At 44.6% G+C, this 23,665-nt stretch overlaps 1 protein-coding gene across 5 annotated transcripts in view; it reads left to right on the top strand.

Annotated features, from left to right (window-relative positions):
- The window catches only part of NCAPG2 (non-SMC condensin II complex subunit G2), a 65,484-nt gene extending 51,146 nt beyond the window's left edge, over positions 1-14,338 (top strand). For all 5 annotated transcript variants that reach the window (XM_030308918.1, XM_030308917.1, XM_030308916.1 and 2 more), the window contains 5 exons: positions 1,534-1,674; positions 5,313-5,416; positions 6,238-6,338; positions 7,506-7,605; positions 13,949-14,338. In XM_030308918.1, the coding sequence (XP_030164778.1) occupies positions 1,534-1,674; positions 5,313-5,416; positions 6,238-6,338; positions 7,506-7,605; positions 13,949-14,000 (498 nt within the window). In that variant the 3' untranslated portion in view covers positions 14,001-14,338. The remainder of the gene's footprint in view (positions 1-1,533; positions 1,675-5,312; positions 5,417-6,237; positions 6,339-7,505; positions 7,606-13,948) is intronic.
- The last annotated feature ends 9,327 nt before the right edge of the window (positions 14,339-23,665 follow it).

Genomic DNA, 23,665 nt, shown 5'->3' with positions numbered 1-23,665 from the left:
GAGCGTGAATGGGGGAGGGGCAGAGAGAGAGAGGGAGACACAGAATCCAAAGCAAGCTCCAGGCTCCGAGTAGTCAGCACCGAGCCTGACATGGGGCTCGAATTCACGAACTGTGAGATCATGACCTGAGCTGAAGTCAGATAATGGAGCCACCCAGGTGACCCCAGTCTTTGTTTTCTAAGTAGTGGTTTAAAAATGCAAATTAGCTATTCTTTTTTTTTTTTTTTTTTTAAGATTTTACTTTTTTAAGTAATCTCTGCACCCACTGTGGGGCTTGAACTCACATCCCCAAGATCAAGAGTCCATGCTTCACTGACCTGGCCACCCAGGTACCCCCCAGCTATTCTTTTAATTTTTTAATTATATATATATATATATATATATATATATATATATATAAATATATATATATAAATTATATAAATATATAAAATATATATATATACACACACATATATATATTTAATGTTTATTTATTTATTTTTGAGAGATAGCACAAGCAGAGGAGGGGCAGAGAGAGAGTGAGAGGGAGACAGAGAATCTGAAGCAGGCTTCATGCTCAAAGCTGTCAGTTCAGAGCCCAGCGCAGGGCTCGAACTCACCAACTGTGGGATCATGACCTGAGCCAAAATCAGATGCTCAACTGACTGAGCCACCCAGGCACCCTAAACGAAGTTTTAAAAAATGCTTAAATAGGAGGATGTTTATGAAGCATTGAAGAGTTTCATTTTTTTTCTGCTCTTTTCTGATAGAAAGTGATTGGTTTGTTGGCCACGTTTTCCCTAGCTTACCGGTTCATCTTTGACTTAATTTGAAATGCTTCTTTTTTTTTTTTTTTTGTAATGTTTATTTATTTATTTATTTTTGAGAGAAAGAGAGCTCACAAGTGGGGAGGTGCAGAAAGAGACAGAGACAGAGAGAGAGAGAGAGAGAGAGAGAGAGAGAGAGAGAGAGAATCCCAAGCAGGCCCCGTACTGTCAGCACAGAGCCTGAGGTGGAGCTTGAACTCACAAGCTGTGAGATTATGCATGACCTGAGCCAAAATCAAGAGTCAGATGCTTAACTGCCTGAGCCACCCAGGCACCCCAAAATGCTTCTGTTTTTGATGAGTTGGTTCAAGTGCTGTGATCTGTTTGTGTAGTTTAGTTTGTGCCAGAATCTTTTATTTTCTCACCAAATCTTTTACCATTGACTGTGCTCCTTCTACCAGAACACATGGCCTCATGGTCTTCTTTCACTGTTGATGCTGTATCTTTACCTTTTCTTTATTTATGCTGTTGGTCCTTCTCTTCTTGGGGGTTTTTGCATTGCTTTTGTTGCTGTTTCCAGTGGGCTTCACTGCTGTCTGTCCTTGTCTAGCTGTGGTGCCTGAGAGGTCGGAGTCAGTACTGGGAAAGGAAGGAGTGGATGCTGATAACGGGCAAACAAGATTTGGGACTCCTGGACCCCTAGGGAGGACAATAGGAATGTTTGTCCTGTAAAGTGTCTTTTTTTAACCCCTGAAAAATGACTAACTGGTGTGTTTTCTTGTAGCTTCTTTACTCAGTTCAGACCCCTCTTCATGAATTTCTAATGACCGTTCAGTCTTGGCATGCGGACACGCCCGTGCATCGGGGCGTACTTTCCACTGTGATCGCTGCATCTGTGGTGGAGATAAGTCACCGACTACGCAAGGTGAAGTCTGTTGATCCTGAAACTCTTGTGTCTGCTTTTGACTGTACAACATTCTATTTTCTACTGGCAGCACATTTTCATGTTTTTCCAAGTATTTTTTAAGAACTCAGAGTTTAGGGGCGCCTGGGTGGCGCAGTCGGTTAAGCGTCCGACTTCAGCCAGGTCACGATCTCGCGGTCCGTGAGTTCGAGCCCCGCGTCAGGCTCTGGGCTGATGGCTCGGAGCCTGGAGCCTGTTTCCGATTCTGTGTCTCCCTCTCTCTCTGCCCCTCCCCCGTTCATGCTCTGTCTCTCTCTGTCCCAAAAATAAATTAAAAAAAAAAAAAAAAAAAAAAAAGAACTCAGAGTTTAGTAGGTAGCCTGCTTCTCCAGCCCCCTCCCCTCAGTTTCCTAGCAGGCTTATGACTAGAGTCATGTGACTTTGGGGATGTTGTCATCTTTGACTAAAACTAAGCTAGTCCTTCCACTGTGAACTTTTTTTTTTTTGCTGCATTTTAGAGATCTACGTGAGTTGATATATTTCTTGAGATTCTTCTCTCCTCAGGGCGCCTGGGTGGCTCGGTTGATTAAGCATCCAACTCTTGTTCTCAGCTCAGGTCTTGATCTCAGGGTTGTGAGTTCAAGCCCTGACTGGCCTCTCTGCTGGGCGTGAAGGCTACTTACAAAAAAAGAAAAAGAAAATCTCTCCTGACAAGGCAGAAGCAGCAGTGATCAGTGGTGAGCAGGAGGCAGGACAGTTTGGGGTAGTTTGCATCTGACTGCATTGCTGTAGCATAAACCATACTTTTCTTTTTCATTTCTAAGCACAGGAAATTTGAATTTCCGATATCATTTTAAACAGATAATGTATTCATTTCTACTCTGTAAGTGACTGGCTGTGTTCCTAACAGTTGCAGATTTTTTATAGTTAGCTTTCTTGGGTAAAGATTGGCCTAACCAGGATGATAACTCCAGTCAGAACTGTTTCCCCAGAAAGACCCTCAAGGCATGGCGGGAGGGTGTGGAACAGTGCCATAGAAGATAGAAAGGTGATGATAGATTTTCTCTGTATGAAAAGATGGGATCTGACAGTCAATGTTGTTGACTTATATAAACGTACATATATATAACTTATTTGAATTCTGTACTGTGAGGTCATGAGTATGAAAAAAGCTAAGTTCCTATAACAATAGATTTTAAGACCCTCCTTAAAGCTTTAAGGAAGGTCATTTTGGTTTAGGAAAGTGATAGCTAGATTATACATAGAATTAAGAGCTAGGATTTATTTACTCCATCGAGCTTTATAGCTGACAAGTATAGCTCAATCGATTAATGGCCTATGGCCAAACCTGGCTCACCATCTGGTTTTGTAAATGAAGTTATATTGGAGCATAGCCACACCCACTGTTTACGGATTTTCTGTGGCTACTTCATCTGTAACTGCAGAGTTGAGTAGTTGTGACAGAGGTGGTTTGCCCACAGAGCTGATGTATTTCACTACTTTACAGGAGGTGTTCGCTGACCTCTCTTGTATCCTTACTGACTTGTCTGCATGTTCCATCAGTGAGAGGTTAGCGCTGCTGTGGATTTGTCTCTTCCTGTTAGTTTGCATGTATTTGGGAGCTTTATTAGGTGTGCACATGGGACTACTATGTTGTTTTGATACACTGATTGTCTTTAGTTATGAGACATCTTGTCATCTCTGGTGATACTTCTCATTAGTCTGCTCTGGCATTTTTCATGTTTGCATAGCATATCTTTTTTTTTTTTTTTTTTTTTTTTTTTTTTTTTTTTTTACTCTTTTGCTTTTGACCTGTTCTTCCTGTGTTTAAAGTGTTTCCTATAATCACTACATGGGTAGACCTGGTTTTTTTTTTTTTTTTTGGTCTAGTTTACAATCTCTGCCTTTGACTTGGGGTGCTTAGCCCATTTGATTTTAATGACATAATGATATATGTATAGATATATTTTTTAAGTTTATTTATTTTGAGAGATTAAGAGCAGGAGCAGGGGAGGGACAGAGAGAGAGGGAGAGACAGAATCCCAAGCAGGCTCCCTCAGTGTCAGCACAGAGCCTGATGTGGGGCTTGATCTCATGAACCATGAGATCATGACCTGAGCTGAAATCAGGAGATGGACACTTAACCGATTGAGCCACCCAGGTGCCCAATATATTTGGGTTTAATTTGACCGTTTTGATGTTTGTTTTCTATTAGTTCCCCTACTTCTTTTCCTGCCATTTCTTGATGAAATGGCAGTGTTTGCACTGTTCCATTTTATCTTCTCTGTTGACTTTATTTATTTTTTAACGTTTATTTATTTTTGAGACACAGAGAGACAGAGCATGAACGGGGGAGGGGCAGAGAGAGAGAGGGAGACACAGAATCTGAAACAGGCTCCAGGCTCTGAGCGGTCAGCACAGAGCCTGACGCGGGGCTCGAACTCACGGACCGCGAGATCATGACCTGAGCCAAAGTCGGACGCTCAACTGACTGAGCCACCCAGGCGCCCCTCTTCTCTGTTGACTTTATATTGTCCTTTGTGTAACTGTTCTAGTGGTTTCTCTGGAGATTTTAATATGCATATTTAACTCATGAGTCTCCCTGCAGAAATTACAGTGTGCCTGTACATTTTAAGTCTTGTAACAATGTTCTTCCGGATTATCATTCTCCTGTTCTGTGCTCGTGTTATATATTTTACTGCTACATATGCTAAAAATCTCAAGATTTTTATTATAACCAGTCAATAATCATTTGTCTGTATCACAAATGCATTTACATTTAAGATGTACATCATTTTAATGAGAAACAGCTATTTCATACATAAAGATGATTGACTTTAATATCCAAATTAGTATTATGAATCCTCTAGTGGGCGTATGGAAAGGCTGATTGAGGAGAGCTGTGTAGTCACACCTGATAGCTAAGAAGTAGGTGGGAGCCAGTGGTGGGTGTATGAAGGTGAGATTTGAAATAAAAGCATAACCTCCCTCCACCCCGACTCCTCTCCAGAGCAGGGTTCTGGATTTAGTCTCTCCTGGGAGCCATTTGCACGTGCAGTTTATTCACCACTAATGATGACTTTAAACTTGTAAGGTTGGTGATAAAGGGCATAAATCCAGGCAGAGTCCCCGTCATGCATTAATTTTTTGCAGGTCATTTTTAGATGAATTAAAGGCGTGTGTTACTTCTGATGATATTGAAGGCATTGTGTGTCTTCCCTGGCCACGCCCGGGATCTGCTGGGTGGAGGCCTGGGACGCTGCTCAAAGCCCTGCAGTGCCAAGGACGTCCCACAGCAAGGAATTAGCCAGTCCGAGATGTCAGTTGTGCTGGGACTGAGAAATCCGGATTCTAGATGAGTAGGAATAGCAAGTTAGGCTCGCTTAAAAACACATTATTTACAGAACATGATACCACATTAAAGGCTGTTTGACAAAAGTTTTGTCCATTGATGTATGTATCTTTTTACTTCTGTCTGATGAATAATATGCACCTGAATATAAAATAGATTAATCATAATTACTGTAGACATTTCAACAGTTAATAAAAATTATTCTTTTGGGTTTCTGGATGAAAACCCATAGCAGTGTACAACAAGTAACTGGCCCTGTCTCCATGTCAATTTAGAAATTACTGATCTGTCTGGAACTTCTTTCTAGGTGTCTGATGTAGAAGAGCTCACCCCGCCCGAGGGTCTTTCAGACCTTCCGCCATTTTCAAGGTGTTTAATAGGAATAATAATGAAGTCTCCGATTGTGATCAGGTAACCATGCTCTCTTTATTGCCCTGATCTCCTCACTTGGACTGTGAGCTCTCAGTAACTTCTGTCTATTCTTTGAGCTCTCAGAATTTCTCAAAGATGCATTTTTCCATGAGAAAAGTGTTTCATATAGTGTTCTCTAATCAGCAATTAAAACCAGTTGCATTATTTTAAAAATTTGCATTATACAAACAAATTCTAATTTTCTATAACATCCATCCATCCAAATAGTCCCTGGTTATGCTTTTCATAACTAAAATTCAGCTAGAGGGAAACATTTAAAATGTTAATGTGTAGCAAATACTTGTTCCTAAGTACACTCAGAACGCTTGACTAGGTTCAGCACTAGTGTGGTTCTTTGGGTACGTGCTGTCCCTGTGTCACTTGGCTGCAGTTCTGGGTTTGTTGTGGCCCAGGCAGGACTGATGGAGTATGGAAGGAGTGGTTTTGCACTTGCCTAATACCTGAGGGACTATAATAGCAGATACATTCAAAATGAAAACTTTAAAAAAAGTGTCATATTTAGCAGCCATAAATTATCTTTCAGTGACATTGAATCTTTTTTGTGTGCATTGTGGGTATACAGAGTAGCTTTTTTTCAATTACTAAAATGTCCCCATTCTCTTTCTGGCAACATCATGTGATGTTAATATCTTACCTGTGTGACTCGGCACATTTACAGCGAACGTATTAGAAGGTTTAATCCACGTTACCTGAAAGCTAGAATTCATGGTGGTTGATGAATCTTGGCTGTGTTAGTCCTCCTACAAAGTTTTAGGATATATACTATAGAATAATTCCAGATATTTATTAATTTTTTGCAGGTCATTTTTAGATGAATTAAAGGCGTGTGTTACTTCTGATGATATTGAAGGCATTGTGTGTCTCACAGCTGTTATGCATATTATTTTGGTTATTAACAAAGGTTGGTTAAATGTTCTCTCATACTGTCTGGGATATTGCCGGGTGTAATCTCATACAGAACTGTTATGGAATGTTTGGGAATTCGGTTCCATGTTTGTGGCATCCCCTTTCAGTCAGACCCTCCCAGCTCTTGTAGCCTGCTCTCCCATGCTCTGCACAAACAGCGTCTGCTGGGTTTCCTCTGCTCAGCTAACCCTGTACTAGCCTGGAAACCAGCTGGCTCACGCTTCCTAATGCAGTCCTGTTCACCTGTCACCTTTCCCCACTGGACCCATTACATGTCCCTCTTTGTGCCTCAGAATTGAATTCCTGTTGGTTTGTCATGTGTTACCTATGTTTAAAGTTCTGAATTTATTTTTGCTAATGATGGTATGTTTTGGGGTTAATACTTAATGAATGTATCTTCTGTTCTGCTTAAGCCTTGCACTTGCCTTTTCTGAATATCCCAGCCAGTTGAAATAGTACCGGAAAAATAATTGGAGATACTTATAAAATGCTCATCTCAGTATAAAATGCAGTAATCTCCCTGCAGATTACCGTTAAGTTTCTGAATTTTTTGCTCAGCTTTACTAATGTTGAAATGATTTTCGAAGACATAACGTGTTACAGATAGAGAGTGCTTCTAGGGAGATAGGCACTCTCCATAAGCCTGAATGCATGGCGTGCCTACAGAATCATGATAACACTTTGTGACTAGCGTTACCCAGGCTGGGCATCAGAAAAGACTTCTAAGGGACTGTCACCCAAGTTGAGGCCTGGAGAATGAGGGGAAATTCTCCATGTGAGGGGGTGAGGACAGGGGCTGGGGTGCTGCTGAGCACCTAGTACTTAACAGGTGCTTAAATATTTGCCACAATGATGATGACTCTGAAATGTGGCAATTGTCATCTCTGATGGAGGTACAGGTGATGGCATAGACAGAGCTCATGGAATTGTCCACTAGAGCTGTCCCTAAGGGCTGATGAAGTGCTTTCAAAAATGTCCACTTCATCTTTTCACATCCCTGTGAGGGGATGATTCCTGTTCCACAGGTCAGTGGGTAGATTAACTCGAAGGGTGAGGAGGCTCATTCTTCTTGAACTTGTGCCCATATTGATAGCAGAGTATGCTTACTTTTGTGTGCCAGTGTTAAAATCGTTGCTCTGTCTTTACTATAACTTCCTCTTAGGTAAACAGAGAAGTTCAAGAGTGAAGGATGTTGCAGCCACTGTTCACAGAAAACTGAAGACGTTTATGGAGATCACCCTGGATGAGGACAGCACGGAGAGGTAAAGCACTAGATGTGCTCCAGGCATGTTTGCTGAGAGCTGTGGGTTCCCTGCCCGTCCGTTTGAGATCACGTTTTCATTCCTGCTGGTTACAGCCAGGCCGTGAGGAAGCAGGCTTGCTTGGGAAACCCCTTGGACATATGTTTAATTTACTCCCTGATTTTGTCTTCAAAAATAAAAACAAAATTGTCATCTCGTAAATTCCACTCCAGAAGAGTAAAGGCATACAGACTTATTTTATATGTATATACAAACCAGACAGATTATTTTTGGTGGTTTGCTATGTTTTTGAAACTGTAGGCATTTCTCAGATATAATTGCTCAGTCCCCAAGCGTCCACAATGAGGATGGGAAAGGTCCCTCCATAACTTTGAAGAAATACTTGTCATTTCTTCATTCCTGGGGGGCTTGTTGGTGCCACAGGGACTGGTCTGAGGAAGGTGTTCATTGGGCTCCTGCAGCCGAGTGCCTTTGTTGTTACGTACCGTTTTTGACATGCTCTGCAACTTGCTGTAAACTCTTGTTATTAGTTTAGTTGTTTGATTCTCCGACCAACCACAAAAACTGTTTTTCTTGCTGTTTTCTGAACTTCATAAGGTTAAATTTTAATAGAGCTCTGAACTTGGTAATAGTTTCACGCATGCCTGGGAAAGTACTTTTCTTAGTCACTTTCTCCTTTGCAAAAAGGCCTTGAAAACTCTAAATTGCTAAATTATGAACAAAGACAGTTTTATTTTTTTCTTCCTATCTGTATACCTTTGTACCCTTTCTTTCCTTCCCTTACTACATTAGCTAGGACTTCAGTGCTTTTCAGTTGAAAAGCAGTCATGAGAAGGGGCGTCCTTGCCTTGTTCCTGATTTAGTGGGAAAGCTTCTATTTTCTCACCATTAAGTACGTTAACTGCAGATATTTTGTGGGTGTTCTTTACCAAGTTGAGGACGTTCCCTTCCTAGTTGACTGAGAGTTTTTATTCTGCATTGGTGTTTGATTTTGTCAAACACTTTTTCTGCATCTACTGATAGGATCATATGCTATCATATTCTTCTTTAGTCTGTTGATATGATGGATTACACTAAGCAATTTTTTTTAGGTTTTTTTTTTTTTTTTTTTTTTTTTTGAGAGAGAGAGAGAGCAAGTGGGGAAGGGGCAGAGAGAGAGAGAGGGGGACAGAGGATCTGAAGCGGACCCTTTACTGACAGGCTGACAGCAGTGAGCCTGATGTGGGGCTCGAACCTGCAAACTGTGAGATCGTGACCTGAGCCGAAGTTAGACGCTTAACTGGCTGAGTCACCCAGGCTCTCCTATACTAAGTCATTTTTGAATGTTGAACCAGCCTTGCATACTTGGAATAAATCCCAGTTGGCCGTGGAGAAGTTTTTATACACTGTTATTAATTGTATGCAGTCGATTGATGGTGCTGTTGAGTTCAGCCATGTTCTTAATGATTTTCTGCCTGCTGGATCTGTCCATTTCTGACAAGAGGGGTTGTGCTTTACATCTTTTGTGATCCTGATACTAGGTGCACATGAATTTAGAACTCCTACATCTTCGTAATAAATCGACCCTTTTATTTTTATGAGGGGTCTCTCTTTAGCTCTGGTAATGCTTTCCCCATAAAGTCCATTTTGTCTGCTATTAAGACAACTGTACCAGCCTCCTTTGGTGTTTCCTGAGTGTTTGTGGCATTCCAGTCAGAAGGCAGAACCACACTGTGACCAGGACAGGGAGGTCTCCATGTCAGAAATCCTTCTCAGGGTGTTGGTCGAAGAGTTACTGGCTGCTGGGAGTTAAAGCGAACTCCAAAGCATAGAGGAAAGGCAGATGTGAGGAGCACCTTTGCCCCAGCGCTGAGACTGCTCCCCAGATGGAGTAGTCCTGAGGCCGTCTGGCGGAACTCACTGGAAATCCAAGCTCTGGGGGCAGGGGATCTGCTGGAACCAAAGCTGGAGTCCTCTCCCAGTCCCGTGAGCTCGTGTGCTGCTCTGGTCAGGGGGATGCTGGCTGGGCGGCTGCTCTGTGGGGCCTGGTGGGGGCAGTGGGCTGAGGTGCCACTTGTGCCGTTGGGGTCTCCTGGAGGAGGCTTGGCTCTCTGCAGTGGTCAGAACCGGGAAGAGAAAGCCCCCGTGGACCAGGCATACTAGCACCAGGCCTTGACAGGGTATGGAGCAGGGCACTGGAGTAGATGGGGATTTGCAAGACCTCGGTTGTGAGCAAGGGGAATGCGTTCAATTATGTGCTTCATCCTAAAAACTATTGAATATTTACCATGTGTTTTAATAAGGTCGAGTTTGCAACTGTATATTTGAAGGAGAAACCCAACAGACTCTAGGTTTCATGAGCTTGTTTTATTTCTAGACACTTACGGGGAAGAGGGAATTGATCTTCGATTTGGAGGAAATGAGGAGTGTTTGTATATTTCAGAAAACACGTGGCAGCATAAATATTTTTACCAGGCGCATCAGAATTACAAACTGTAAATGTGATAAGGTATTTTCATAGGATGTGGTAACAATCTCAAGTCCAAGCATTTTACAAGATTTTTTTGCTTTTAGAAATAACATTTGCAAGGATAGGGTTATTTTTTTTAATGTTTACTTATTTTGAGAGAGAGACAGAGCGTGAGCCGGGGAGGGGCAAAGAGAGAGGGAGAGAGAGAATCCCAAGCAGGCTCTGTGCTGTCAGTGCAGAGTCCAACGTGGGGCTTGATCCCACAACCATGAGATCATGGCTTGAGCTGAAATCAGGAGCTGGAAGCCCAATTGACAGAGCCACCCAGGCGCCCCTAGAAATTTCTGTAATTTCCACTTGCACAGGGTTTTAAGGTGAGTATTTGTATCATGTTATATTGAGAGGGAAAAAAAGGCCTTAGAAATTCAAACTTCACACTGTGGAAAGTAAAGGATATTCAGAGCTGATAACTTATGGCAGAGTTCTTCCTGTTAAGGAGGAAACATCCAAAAAAAATAGGTATGGACTATGAAACTTGGGCCTCTTAAATATGCAAGAAACACACTGTAGAAAAGCCAGTATCTAAAAAAAAAAAAAAAAAAAAAATTCAATCTAGGGGCACCTGGGTGGCTCAGTCAGTTGGGCATCTGACTTCAGCTCAGGTCATGATCTTGCTGTGCGTGGGTTCAAGTCCTGAGTCGGGCTCTGTGCTGACAGTGCAGAGCCTGGAGCCTGCTTTGGATTCTGTGTTTCCCTTTCTCTCTTCCCTTCCCCTGCTCATTTTCTCTCTCTCTCTCTCTCTCTCTCCCTCCCTCCCTCCCTCCCTCCCTCCCTCCCTCTCAAAAATAAATAAAACATTCCAAAAAAAAATATAAGTAAATGAAATCAGTCTAATGGAAAATAGACAAGATTTAAGACTAAATTTGAAAATATTACTGATTTGATGTTGGGGTGGATACATTAAGACAAGTCAGTATCTTTAAGACTGGTGGAAACCATTGGTCCAGTTAATAATTTAACCAATGGGGCATTAATTCAGAAGTGAACATTTTCTTAGTGATTATACTACTTTTCTAACAGTGCTAGTATTTCGTTACCTGGTCTGTTGGGTACTAAATAAAAAATGCTTCTCATTGCACTGCACCTGCCTCCCCCAGAGTAGCATCCTGTAAATTGGACTTAGTCTCTCAGGAGGAACGGTGTACATTTGCCAGCATGCTGGTGCCTTTAAATGCCGAGTATGTTATTTTTGTTACTTTTGTGAATAGTCTGAAAATAGCAATAAATATACAATTAGAAATTTTAGAAGTATAAATATTTCCTAGGATTCAGGCTATATCATGAATTTTCCCACTGAGTAAATGAATTGTAATCATATTATAAGCAAGTTATTTGCCATATTAATTATGCCCATATGTAGGCAACTTTGATAGTGTTATATGCAATCCCCAACATGAAATATTGTTATTAGACCTTGAAGGAAAGGAGTACTCCCTGAAAAAAATCACATCTTTTTTGTTATCAAGTATTGATGAGTAATATTATTTTATTCTCCTGCATGAAATTTTAATAGTCTTTTTAAAATGATTTTGGGACTGGATGCTTTTTATAGCTCATTTAAAAGCATGCTTTTATCATCGTCAATACCCAGTGGACCTTGGTGTAGATAATTTAAAACTATACGTAAATAAAGACAGGCCTTGTTTGTCTTATTAATTGTTTTTCTCAGAAAATTGATTTTGTCTGTTCCTCCCATGGCTGTGATCACATTGGACTTTCTTCAACATGTGAACACAGCCTGCCGCAGTCAGGGGGCCTGATAGTGGACAGGGTTGTGAAGACTCGGCTTCTGACATATGTTTAAAGACTATGGGACTCAGGTGGGCGAGCACACCACTTGGTTCATGTGTTGTGTCACACCTGAGAACCCTGGCCCAGGGAGGTAATTTGACTAAGGCTTGCCACCATTCCTTCCAGCTCGCTGTTGTGGTGGTGGCCTCCACAGGTCTGTGCCTCTCAACTGTTCACCGTCTCAGACCTATCTGCGGTGGCTGTGGGGCTCAGACATGAGGGTAGTGAGCAGTGAGAAGCAATCAGAGCAGCCATTACTCAAGTAACAGTGGTGGGCCAGCCGGCCAGTTAATAACAAGAGTCTTCAAAGAAAAACTCAGTTATACCCCAGAAGGAAGATGGAGAGTTAAAACCCCTAAATTTAAAATGTCCCCGACGTTGTGGAGAGACGTCACTGTTGAGACTCAGACTCAGATAGTCTAAAAGATCTGGGTGGCTCAGTCAGTTGAGCGTCCGACTTCAGCTCAGGTCGTGATCTCACGGTTCATGAGTTTGAGCCCCACATCAGGCTCTGTGCTGACAGCTCAGAGCCCATTTCAACACTCTGTCCCCCCCTCTCTGCCCCTCCCCTGCTTGCGTTCTCCCAAATACAAATACATATTAAAAGATCATGTTGGAGGAATATCTCAGAACACAGACTAGATACTGAAGAAGATGAGTCATGGGTAAAGACATGAGAAATAAACCCAAGAAAAGCAGTAATTCAGCAAACAATAGGAGATTTCCCAGTGGAAGAAATGTGTAATTTTAAAAATTCTTTTTTTGTTTGTTTCACTGAATTCTGTGTGGAATAACACCTAAGTAAGTCTGAATAAAATTACTGAATTCCAGGGTAAAGAGAAAAACCTCAGAATTTCTCTAGATTTGTGCTGCCCCTGCACCGGCCACTTTGTTACATGTGGAAATTGATAACATGAGATGTAGCAACTCTGAGCTGTGGCTCCGAAATGAAATATAAAGTAGGCCCTGGGTTCAGAAGATGGTGTGGAAAAAAAAAACATTGTAAAATATATCCGTGTGTGTGGCTTCAGAGTCAGCGTGGGGCTTGAACCCACAACCCTGGGATCAAGAGTCAGATGCTTTGCTAACTGGGCCAGCCGGGCGCCCCCCTCCTTTGGGTATCTTGAGTTAAATAAAATATACTAAGATGAACTTTACCTTATTCTTTTGAGCTCTTTTAATGAGGCAACTAGAAAATTTAGTTATGTGCCTGTTTGTACTGATACTGGACAGGGCTGTTCTAGACCACGTGGTTGGTTAGTCTCCATGGAGAGTGGGACCCAGGCAGACGGTAGCTGAACGATGAATCTGCTGAAATGCCACTGAGGCTGATGGTTGGTACTTGTGTCTGTGGCCCGCATACCCGCCGAGGGTAGTGCTTGGGACCCTCCAGGTTAGCAGGTGGCAAAGGAGGAAGGGAGCATACCTGTGTGAGGTCTGCCTGGTAAGGGCTCCCGTGTGAAGTGGATCCTTGCAAGGCTTGGGGCAGTGTCTTGAGTGGGGTCAGCCCAAACCTGGCTCTGTTGGGTGGGGAGGAGTATATAAGGGAGGGCCTGAGGAAGTGAGGGGGGTCTAAGAGTGATTGGGTCTAAGTGTCATTGTAAGAGCAAGTCTTGGGGTAAATCGTTTTCATTTATCTTGTGCTTTTGTGGAAGGAAACAAAGCCCATGATTGTGAAAGGCACTTGACATGTTTATGAGTCTGCTGTGGATCCGAGTAGTGGTTTAGATCCTCACAAAGGAGAGTACTTCTGAGTACATGAGAGTTCACCTATAGAAAACTTGGCCTGGTGAGCACATTTTATTGGGCTCTGAACTGCTGCTGGCTGCGGGAGCAGTGATGACGGCTCTTAGTGCTGATTCCTCGTGATGGGGATTCGTGCTCCATTTTACATCAGAAGCAAGTAGCGGAAGTTACTGATTTATTTCACTCTCTCTGAGCATACGTTCAGTTGCAAACCATTTCTAGTTTTATTTTGTAAAAGTGTATGTTTGGGTATTTTGGTCGTTGATTTGTTATTAATTATCTTTCTTTGTGTTTCAGGTTTCTCTATGAATCGTCATCGAGGACTTTGGGAGCACTTCTGAATTCATAACCAACCTAACATCTTCGGTCGGGTGAGAACAGAGGAAAAGGACTTCGTGAAAATGAACTGAATGTGTATTTTCCTAGTGTTTCTAATGTTGATAATCTGTGTCATAGGAGTGGGACTTACTTGGGGAGTTAGAAGTAGGAAATTTAAAGGTTCTTAGGTTTTCGCCTGGTGTCTGCATGAATAATATATTTAACGTAAAGGACTCTAGGTATTAGTGGTGTGGAAACCCGTGGCGCAGAGGGGGAAAAACACTTTTCTAGCAAACTTGGTTGTTTTAAAAATGACTTTTGTATATATAATATTGCTTGAGACTATGACTAATAAAAGCAATGACAACATCTGTTTGTGTACTTTATTTAAAAATCTTAGTATGTGTCTTCCCCTTTAGAGACAAGGGTTGAATTGTGCCAAGAGTAGAAGGTGCTAAGAAGAGGGTGCCAGGTTCAGGGGGAGGAGCCATGGGGGGTCCTGTAGAAGCCTCCTCTCCTCGTCTTGATGCTGCTTTGCTGGATGTGAAGACAGGCCGCTGGCTCTAAATATGAGTGACAGAGAACCGAGTCCTTCAGCCTGAAGGTGAATCACTGGTATCTTTTCTTTCTGAGAGCTGACATGGTGTCAGCAGAGGGCCAGGTCTGTGTCCATCTCCCTGTTAGCCACGATTTCTGCATTGTGACAAATGCAACGGGAGACCGTCTTCATTTGCTTACTTGTGTCCTCTGCCCCAGCTAAAAGGTAAAGAGCAAGTTCACTGCCTCCGTCTCTTGAAGAAGATCCAGAAACAGACTGTTAACCACAGTTATGAGCGGTCAGGGTAAGGGTTTTTTGAGGGATAATTGAGAAAGGGGAGTTAGGGGTGCTTATTTTAGCTAATTTTGAACATAAGGCTTTCTACACATCTTTGCCAACTAAGACATATTCTGTATTGGTGAATGTAATTTTTTTTTTCTTTTTTGCCCTTGCCTGTGTTTGTTTTAGTATTAAGAAATGAGCCGAGGGGCGCCTGGCTGGCTCAGTTGGAGGAGCATGTGACTCTTGATCTCAGAGTTGAGTTTGGGCCCCACACTGGGGGAGATTACTTAAAAATCCTTTAAAAAAATGAATTGAAGGATGTTCTGTCTTTCTATATTCCTGGAAGAGTTTGTGTAAGATTAGAAATAATTCCTTGGATTTGTTGTTAACACTCAACTCAATCTGTCTGAGCTCAGTGTTTTCTTTGTGGGAAGAGGTTAATTAGTTTTTTAAGTTTATACATGAGTTTTCAGAATAGTCAGGTTTTTCTCTTTTATCTCGTGTCAGTCTTGATGGGAAAAACAATCCAATTTGTGAAAAAACATAATTCAGTTTTTATTGGGCCAAAATAGTTCATAAAATCCTCCTCTGGGCATACACCCTGGAGAAGTTCCTGTGCACAAGCACGAGGACCCTCGGAGCTCCAGTGTCTGCAGCAGCCGGGTGGAAACAGCGCCGACTCCCTTCTGGGGGTGGCGCAGCCGTTGCTCCTGCTCCATGGGGATGGCAGGACACGGCGGACGGCACCTCAGGGAGCGTGATGTTGAGGAAAAGAGCAAGTCATAGAAAAACTATGATTTCCTTCTGGAAAGTTTAAAAACATGTACAACTGAACACTCTATTGCCTATGTCCACACAACATCTTAATATACTATTATTAACATGTACTGATAATATATCAATAAGCAAGGGAAGATAACAAAATTCTAGAACACAGTATGGGAGGGAACGTTGGGAGGGTGTGTGAGATTCTTCAGAGGCTACAGTAGAAATAAACTGGAAGCAGGTATTTGCGTGCTCATTTTACTGTTCATAACCTTATGCATGTTATATTCTTTTGTATTCAATATTTAACGAAAATTTAATCAGCTGTGGGGAAGAGAGAGCATACACATCTTTGGCAAAGGATGTGTTTTCAACTTGGGAGCACTCAGACACGGATCTGTCCAGCTGTGAACACTCCACTAGGCCAGCTCCCAGGTGCGTGGAAGAAGTGATGGCCCCACAGAGTGAAGATGCCAGAACCACTGTGCAAACCGTGGAAGGAGGCTCAGAGAGGTGCATGTGCTGGTGCGGGCTCTACACAGGGCCACAAAACCCACTGCAGGGCTACGTTCCACGGGAGGACACTGCTCACTGAAGCCAGATGTCTACCCTGGGGACAGGCTGATGGTGAGATAGGCCGTTATGGAACTAAGCTCTCTGACAGCCATGAGATTACAGGGCCCTGACCAAGACAACCAGCTGGCGGGAAGTGAACGTCAGACGGGTGGAGGCAATAATCGAAAAGAAGACAAGGCCAGAGGTCTTGTCCCAGCCCAGGAGAGTCAGAGAGGGCTCTGGAATGCAGCGTCCCACAGTAGACGGGCAGTAAGGAGTCTGGTCAGTCTCTACCATCCGAGGAAGTCAAGTGGCCCCAGTGAGAATTCTCATTCTTTTGTCCGGGTTCCAGACCTGAGCTGTGAGTTACCAAGAGGCCAGGTACCCCAAAAGAAGGAAGTGTATGTAATTCTGTCCCCAAAGGGGCCTATGACCAGAGATCCCGGGGCTCTGGGAAAAGGTGATCCCCGAACATTGTAAAGACCCTGGGTGTGAGCTGACACGGGTGTGGGACGGCCCTGGGTTCCAGGTAATAAATGGAGACTGGCCCACCGGCCTATGAGGACATGGTTGTGCAGAAGGCCACGTGGAGGCCTCAGAAACAGCCCCACCCTCCTGAGCCAGCAAGTGAAGCATGACATCACATCCAACAGGAGTGATGGAAGCAGGTGCCACAGGGAAGAGCTGAGGAAAATAGGTGGGCGGAGCCATCTCCTTGCCTTCAGCTCACGGCTTGGCTCCCACAAAGCCAAATAGAGCCTGAAGGACGAGGTGGATGCTGCCACCCCAGGTGTTAGCAGCCGTGACATCTCTGCTCACGCAGGCCAACCTGGCCCCGGACTTGGAGTGGATGGTTTCTGAATGGGCAAACATCTTTTCCATCCTTGGAAAAGAATATTAGGGACATTTGGCATTCATATGAAATGAACAAAAACCTATATAGTTTTTCCCCAAAGTCCTATTAATCTTCTCATCTTCTGTCACAGTTCCGAAGAAATCCTGCTATCTGGACACCCTGCTGGAGGCCGCCAGCTAGGGCATCGTGCTGAATCAGGCCGTGTGAGCAAGAAGTGGCTGGGCATGGGGGTTTTAAAGTGTGCTGCGGATTGAGAGGTAAGCCTGGGTGGTCACTGTTGTTCATACACATTGGTCTGGATTCCTCATGGCCAGTGAATGGCCTGAGCTAGTGTCCTGGGTGGTCAGCCTGGTCAGTAGTATAGGCAAAACACGCAGGAAGGTTCCACAGCACAAGTCTAACAAAAGCGCCCTCCAGGGATGAGGCACCAAACAGCGGAGACATGGTGTGACCAAGTTGGTCATGGTTGGTGCCACCGCACCATTAGCCACACAGTGCTAGCTTGGTGGCATGAAACCTGCCACAGGGCAGGGGTGGGGGCTCCACGTGGGCCCAACACTAAGGGCTCCCACTTCCCGAGGCCTGTCTAGTGCCGCCACCACCCAGCGGGCCCCTGCCCACCTTAGAAACAAGGCCCTTGTTACGGGACTGTCTCTGGCAGACTAGTCAGCCCTTTGCTAACTGCAGAGCTGTGAAGAAGGGTGACTCTTTAAAAACTGTCCTAGCACAAAACATTTAAACTATAAATTGTTTCTAAGGTGAGAACTATTTCTCGAGGTAACCCTCAGAATTGAATAATAAGAAAACGAGGAGGAAGGCTAGACCACCTTGTTTAGTTTGAAAATATTCCATGTAAAATGCAGTGCCCCTTTGGGACCACTGATGGCTAACTGGTGGTTTGTTCTTTGCATGAGAACTGAGAACTGGGGTCAGGGCACACGGCATTGGCTTTGGACGACGGGTCACGCTAAGTGTCAGTCTAGTGAAGGCCTCTCGTTCCCTGTGCTCCTGGAGCAGAGAGCGGCCGTGCATGGCGGGCTAGGGTTCAGCCTGCCTGGTCCCACGTGGAGCACGTCCTGTACACGTGTCCAGGAGCACATGCTTCCTGAGGTCTCTGTGGCTGCCTCTCACAGGCCCAGGTTCTCATGGATGTTCTGGCATCTTTCATAGCTAACTTGTGACCGAACCACGCTTCTTTCTAAAATAAAGGATATTTCCGAAGGATTAATTTCAGCAGAGATGTCTTAATTCTGCTGCTAATGTGTTGTAATAGGTGGCTTTTCTGTCACGTTGCAGCCTTCTTTTGGTATTTTTTCTAGGAAGGGAAATTTCCTGATTTACATTTCTCTAGATTCCTGGCACCAGCATCTGACAGGGAGTCCTGTGTCCCTTGGGGACATCTCTTCAGCCTCTGTCACTCATGGCACATGAAGCTCCTTCCACTGGTGACACAGCAAATGTAACAAATGTATTTGAGAAGCACATGCAGAACGGTTTCAAAAGGGTTCTGAATCTCCTGCCTCCCAGACGGACGGACGGACGGACAGACGGGCGTGGCAAGGACAGGCGTACGAAAGAAAACATGAGTCGGGCTTCCAATTCTTGCCCGTAAATCAGCTCTCACGATAGAACGGACTCAACACCACGGCCTCTCCAGGTTCAGCTGAGGCAGTGTTTACCCCAGCTCCACGGGCGTCCCGTGAGTATCACACCTCACGGCGCGTGCTGGCCCTGTCTGCACAGCAGCCCACGCTGATCACCCCAAGTGGACTTGACGCTAAGTGGTAGCTCTTGCTCTCCTTGTGGAAGAAAATGAGTTTTGCGGATGATAGTTTCCACTCAAATGCACATTCTCCCGTCTTGCCAAAAGCCCATGTTGATAAGTCTCTAGGGTAGGTCATTTTACGAGATTTTTCTGAGATAAACATGGCATGTGGGATGCATGCTCACTGAGGGACCCTGTGGTAGTCTGGGTAATGGCCCCCCAAAATATTTGTTATAGGTGCGCCTGGCTGGCTCAGTTGGTGGAGCATGCACTCTTGATCTTGGGGCCATGAGTTTGAGCCCCACGATGAGTCTAGAGATTACGTAAATAAATATATATGTCTATATATCTGTATATTACTTAAATGTATTTGTTGTAATCCCTGGAATCTGTCAATATTACCTTATATGGAAAAATAGATTTTGCAGATGTGATGAAGTTTAGGATCTTGAGTTGGGGGATGTTACCCTGCTTTATCCGGTGGACCCTGGTGCCATCACAAGCGTCCTTATCAGGGGGCCGCACGTGATTGGTCACACGCACAGAAGGCAGATTCGACCACAGAGGTGGAGACCGGAGGGATGTGGCTGGGAGCCTTGAACTGCAGGCAGCTGCCGGAAGCTGGAGAAGGCACGCACGAATCCTCCCACGGAGGCTTCAGAGAGAGTGTGACCCCACAAAGCCTTTGTTTATGCCAGTGAGGCCGTGGACTGCCGGCCTCCAGAACTGAGAGAACGAGTTTGTGTTGTGTGAAACCCCAAAGTTTGTGGTCATTCCCGTTGCAGCAGCCGCAGCAAGCATACTGACCCCATCTTCCACCAAAACTCACGCAAGTGTAGGAAACTCAGATGTTGGGCAACTTCCCTCGAAAATCTCCCACTTCCATTCTGGAGCACCTGCCCACAAGTGCTTTTCCGTTCAGTACACATGGGATACAGCAGAGCCTCCTGGCCAACAACATAACACGACACGACACGACACGACACAACACAACCATTCCCAGCAGGGAGAGCCTCCTGGAGTGAGTTTCTGATCCTCCTGTAGGGCTGCCTGGGTGTAGTCCGTGATCTGCAGTCCCAGTGGTACTCATGTCATTAAATAGCACAGCTGTGTTCAGTAGTGGGTGACAGGATGGGACCGGGAAATGAGCTGAAATGCATAAAATGTACACCACAGAGACGGAAAAGGAACATGAGGGGAAATGGCCTGGGGCCAGTGCTGGTTGGTGGCTGGAGCTCTGTGACTCCCCCTTCTTGCCTCCCATTCCACATCCCCCTGGACATTTGGTGGGGGTCTTCTGCTGAGGTAACCCAAGTGTTCATTTCTAAGGGTCTGTAGCAAGCCAAGATGATTTTCTCAAGAAGAAAATGCCGCAGAGTGCCTGCTCATGCTTCAGAATCCAGGAGCTCACCCTGTGTTAACACTTTTCTACAGGAGAGTACAGGCCCCATCTGTATGGAAACTTTGGCCCTGCTTTATGACAAATGGCAAAGCAGCTTGCCCTGTAGTTGGAAAAGCTTTTGATTTGGGGCCTCACAAAATTGGCAGCTTGCAGGTCTATCCAGGAAATGGAAGAATGCACACCTCCCAATCCTGAGAGTTCCCAAAGACCACTCTTCTTTTTTTTTTTATTTATTTTTTTATGTTTGTTTATTTTGAGAGAGACTGTACACAGGGCAGGGCAGAGCTGGGGGGTGGGGGGAGAGAATCCCAAGCAGGCTCGCGTTGTTAGTGCAGAGGCCGAGGTGGGGTTCTGTCTCCCCAGCCGTGAGATCATGACCTGAGCCGAAGTCAGTAGTCAGACACTCAACCGACTGAGCCAACCAGGCGCCCGGGACTACTCTTCCTTCTTGGCAGTGGTGCTGCGCTACGTCCCACATGTCCCCAGAACTTCCGTGCCGTATGCAGGGCCCTCCCAATTCAGGGTCATGCTTGCCCCCTTCCTTGGTTGGTCCTGTAGTGAGCTCTGGCTGTAGCAGGACTCGGGAGTGACAGCTGCCAAGTTCAATCCCAGGCCTGGTATCTTCTTACATTTTTGCCATGGTCGTGATTTCTCCACGTCGCTTCTGCCTTCTTATGCAGGCCATGCTGCGGTAAAGGCCATGTGATGGAAGTCAATACCCGGCGTTGTTCAAATCTTTGACAGGAGTACAGATCTCTGAAGTTCCAGAGAAATTCCTATTTTTAAAAAAACTGAATAACTTGGGGCACCTGGGTAGCTCAGTCGGTTAAGCATCCGACTCTTGGTTTCAGCTCAGGTCATGATTTCAAGGTTTGAGAGATTGAGCCCCGAATCGGGCTGTGTGCTGACAGTGCGGAGCCTGCTTGGGATTCTCTCTCTTGCTCTCTGCCCCTCCCCGGCTTGTGTGTGTGTGCTCAAAAATAAACATTTAAAAACAAAACTTAATATCTTACATGTAATAAAACTCACTGATCTTAAGTATATAGTTTGATGAGTTTTAAAAAGTATATTTAACCAAATAGCCCATAATACCCCAGTCAAGATTAGAACATTTCCATCACCCTAGAAAGTTCTCTCCTGCCCTCACTCTTGCAGGAAGTAGCCGACTGTTCAGATTTCCATCACCAGGGGGGTGTGTTGCCGGTTTATAAACTTCATGAAATGAAATCACACAGGTACTCTTCTGTGTCTGGCTTCTTCCATTTTTTGTTTGTTTGTTTTTTTTTAGCATTTATTTATTGTTGAGAGACAGAGTATGAGCAGGGAAGGGGCAGAGAGAGGGAGATACAGAATCCAAAGCAGGCTCCAGGCTCTGAGCTGTCAGCACAGAGCCTGATGTGGGGCTTGAACCCACGAACTGCGAGATCATGACCTGAGGGGAAGTCAGATGCTTAACTGACTGAGCCACCCAGGTGCCCTTGTAGTTCATTCCTTATTGTTGAGTGGTATTCAGTTTTATTAATATACCAGCTTGCTCATCCATAGTATTGGTTTGAATTTAATATCTTTGTAGGGACGGGGAGCTTAAAGACTTTCTCGTTTCTTCCATACTTCATTCCATGGTCAGGGACTAATGTATACCTCACATTACTGAGGCTGACATCCTAGGGTACACTCAGACACCAGGGGAAAGGCATGAGGTGTGTTTGGGGGCCCATGGTGACAGACCATAGTGACATTCTGGCTTGCAAAGGGTGAGCATTAGCCCACAGTCACTGCTCTGCTGTCCCTGAGAAGTGTTAGCATCTGCCTTTCTCAGGCCTGTGACTGGAGAATGGCTACAGTTCTCTGGGAGAAGGAAGGAAAGTTGCAAGAACACATGCTGGTGATATCTGCATCCTTCCTGAAGCCCCAGGCTCTGTGTATCTGGTGATTCATTAGGAGTGGGAGAGAGGCCTTGATGTCGTTGTGAAGTTCCAAGTTTGCTAGACCCAGAGTTATTTTGCTTAAATAAGCCAAGTATTTTAGAAGCTGCCTGTCTAGTTTGGTCCTAGAATTATCAGGATCAGTTAGTAACCACAAGGGCTGTGAGGGAGTTTGAGGTTTTCTCAGACCTTCTCTGTGGCTAAATAAGGCTGATCCACACTTGTGTTCTCTTGAGAAGGAATTCCTTTTTTTTTTTTTTTTTTTAAGTTTATTTATTTATTTTGAGAGAGTGAGGGAGGGGCAGAGAGAGAGGGAGAAACGGAGAATCCCAAGCAGGCTCCACACTGTCAATGCAGAGCCTGACACAGGACTTGAACCCACGAACCCTGAGATCATGGCCTGAGCTGACACCAAGAGTCAAATGCTTAACTTACTGAGCCATCCAGGTGCCCTGAAAAGGAATTCTTAAATGTCCTGCGGAAATGGGCCAGCTGCTGACAGCCTTCCTTTTGCTTTCTCTGGTCAAGTGCTGAATTTCTCAAGTTTGTGTGGTTTCTCCTGGTCTCAAAGTCTGGCTGGCTTTTCTGGGGTGCCTGGGTGGCTTAGTCGGTTAAGCATCTGACTTTGACTCAGGTCATGATCTCACAGTTCGTGGGTTTGGGCCCTGCGTGGGGCTCTGTGCTGACAGCTTGGAGCCTGGAGCCTGCTTCAGATTCTGTGTCTCCTCTCTTTCTGCCCCATCCTGCTCCCGCTTGCTCTCTCAAAAATAAATAAACATTAAAAAAAAAAAAAACCCAAAAAAGTCTGGCTGGCTTTTCTGCACAGGCTCACCAACCATCTGCAGAAGCTTGCTTCTGTGGGGGCACGCACAAGGAGCTGGTCATGGGGTTGGGAGGTGTGTGGGTGATGAATGGGGCAATAGGGGTACCTGTGGGTCATCTGGGGGGAATCAAGAGGCAAGGTGACCCCAATGGCTCATTGGCAGGCCTTCAGGTACCCCTACCTCCTACACAGCTGGGGAAGTCGGATGCTCACTCACATGCTTTCACTGCCTGCCTCTACCCCATAGGAGAAGGGAGGGATCAAGAAGGACTCTTGACCCTGTGCTGTGCTGCCTTGGGGGTGGGGTGACATGAAACGGTCTTCCCCTTTACAATGCACCCAGTCTTGAATTATCATCATCATCATCATCATCATCATCATCATCATCAGTAGTAGTAGTATGTGCTCCAACAAAATCCTCCATTAGACTCCATTAGACTCCTGGACTTCCACAGAGGCTCTTTTCTGTGGGCGATTTTCAAAATCTGTTTTCTTTTGAGGTAAGACACTAGAAAACTCTGTTGCTGTATTGATGATGTCCTACCCCTCCCCCCGCTTTTTTTGAAGGTTTTTAATTTTAATTCCAGTACAGTTAACATACAGTGTTATATTAGTTTTGAGTGTACAGTATAGTGATTCAACAGTTCTATATATTACACAGTGCTCATCAGTAAAAATGCACTCCTTAATATCCATCACCTGTTTCCCCACCCACCTCTAGTAACCATCAGTGTGTTCTCTGTAGTTAAGAGTTTGTTTCTTGGTTTGTCTCTTTATTTTTTTTT

Source organism: Lynx canadensis, chromosome A2, assembly GCF_007474595.2.
Source record: "Lynx canadensis isolate LIC74 chromosome A2, mLynCan4.pri.v2, whole genome shotgun sequence".
Classification (NCBI taxonomy): domain Eukaryota; kingdom Metazoa; phylum Chordata; class Mammalia; order Carnivora; family Felidae; genus Lynx; species Lynx canadensis.
Note: the sequence above shows the minus strand (reverse complement) of the source record. Positions and strands in the feature narration are given on the sequence as shown.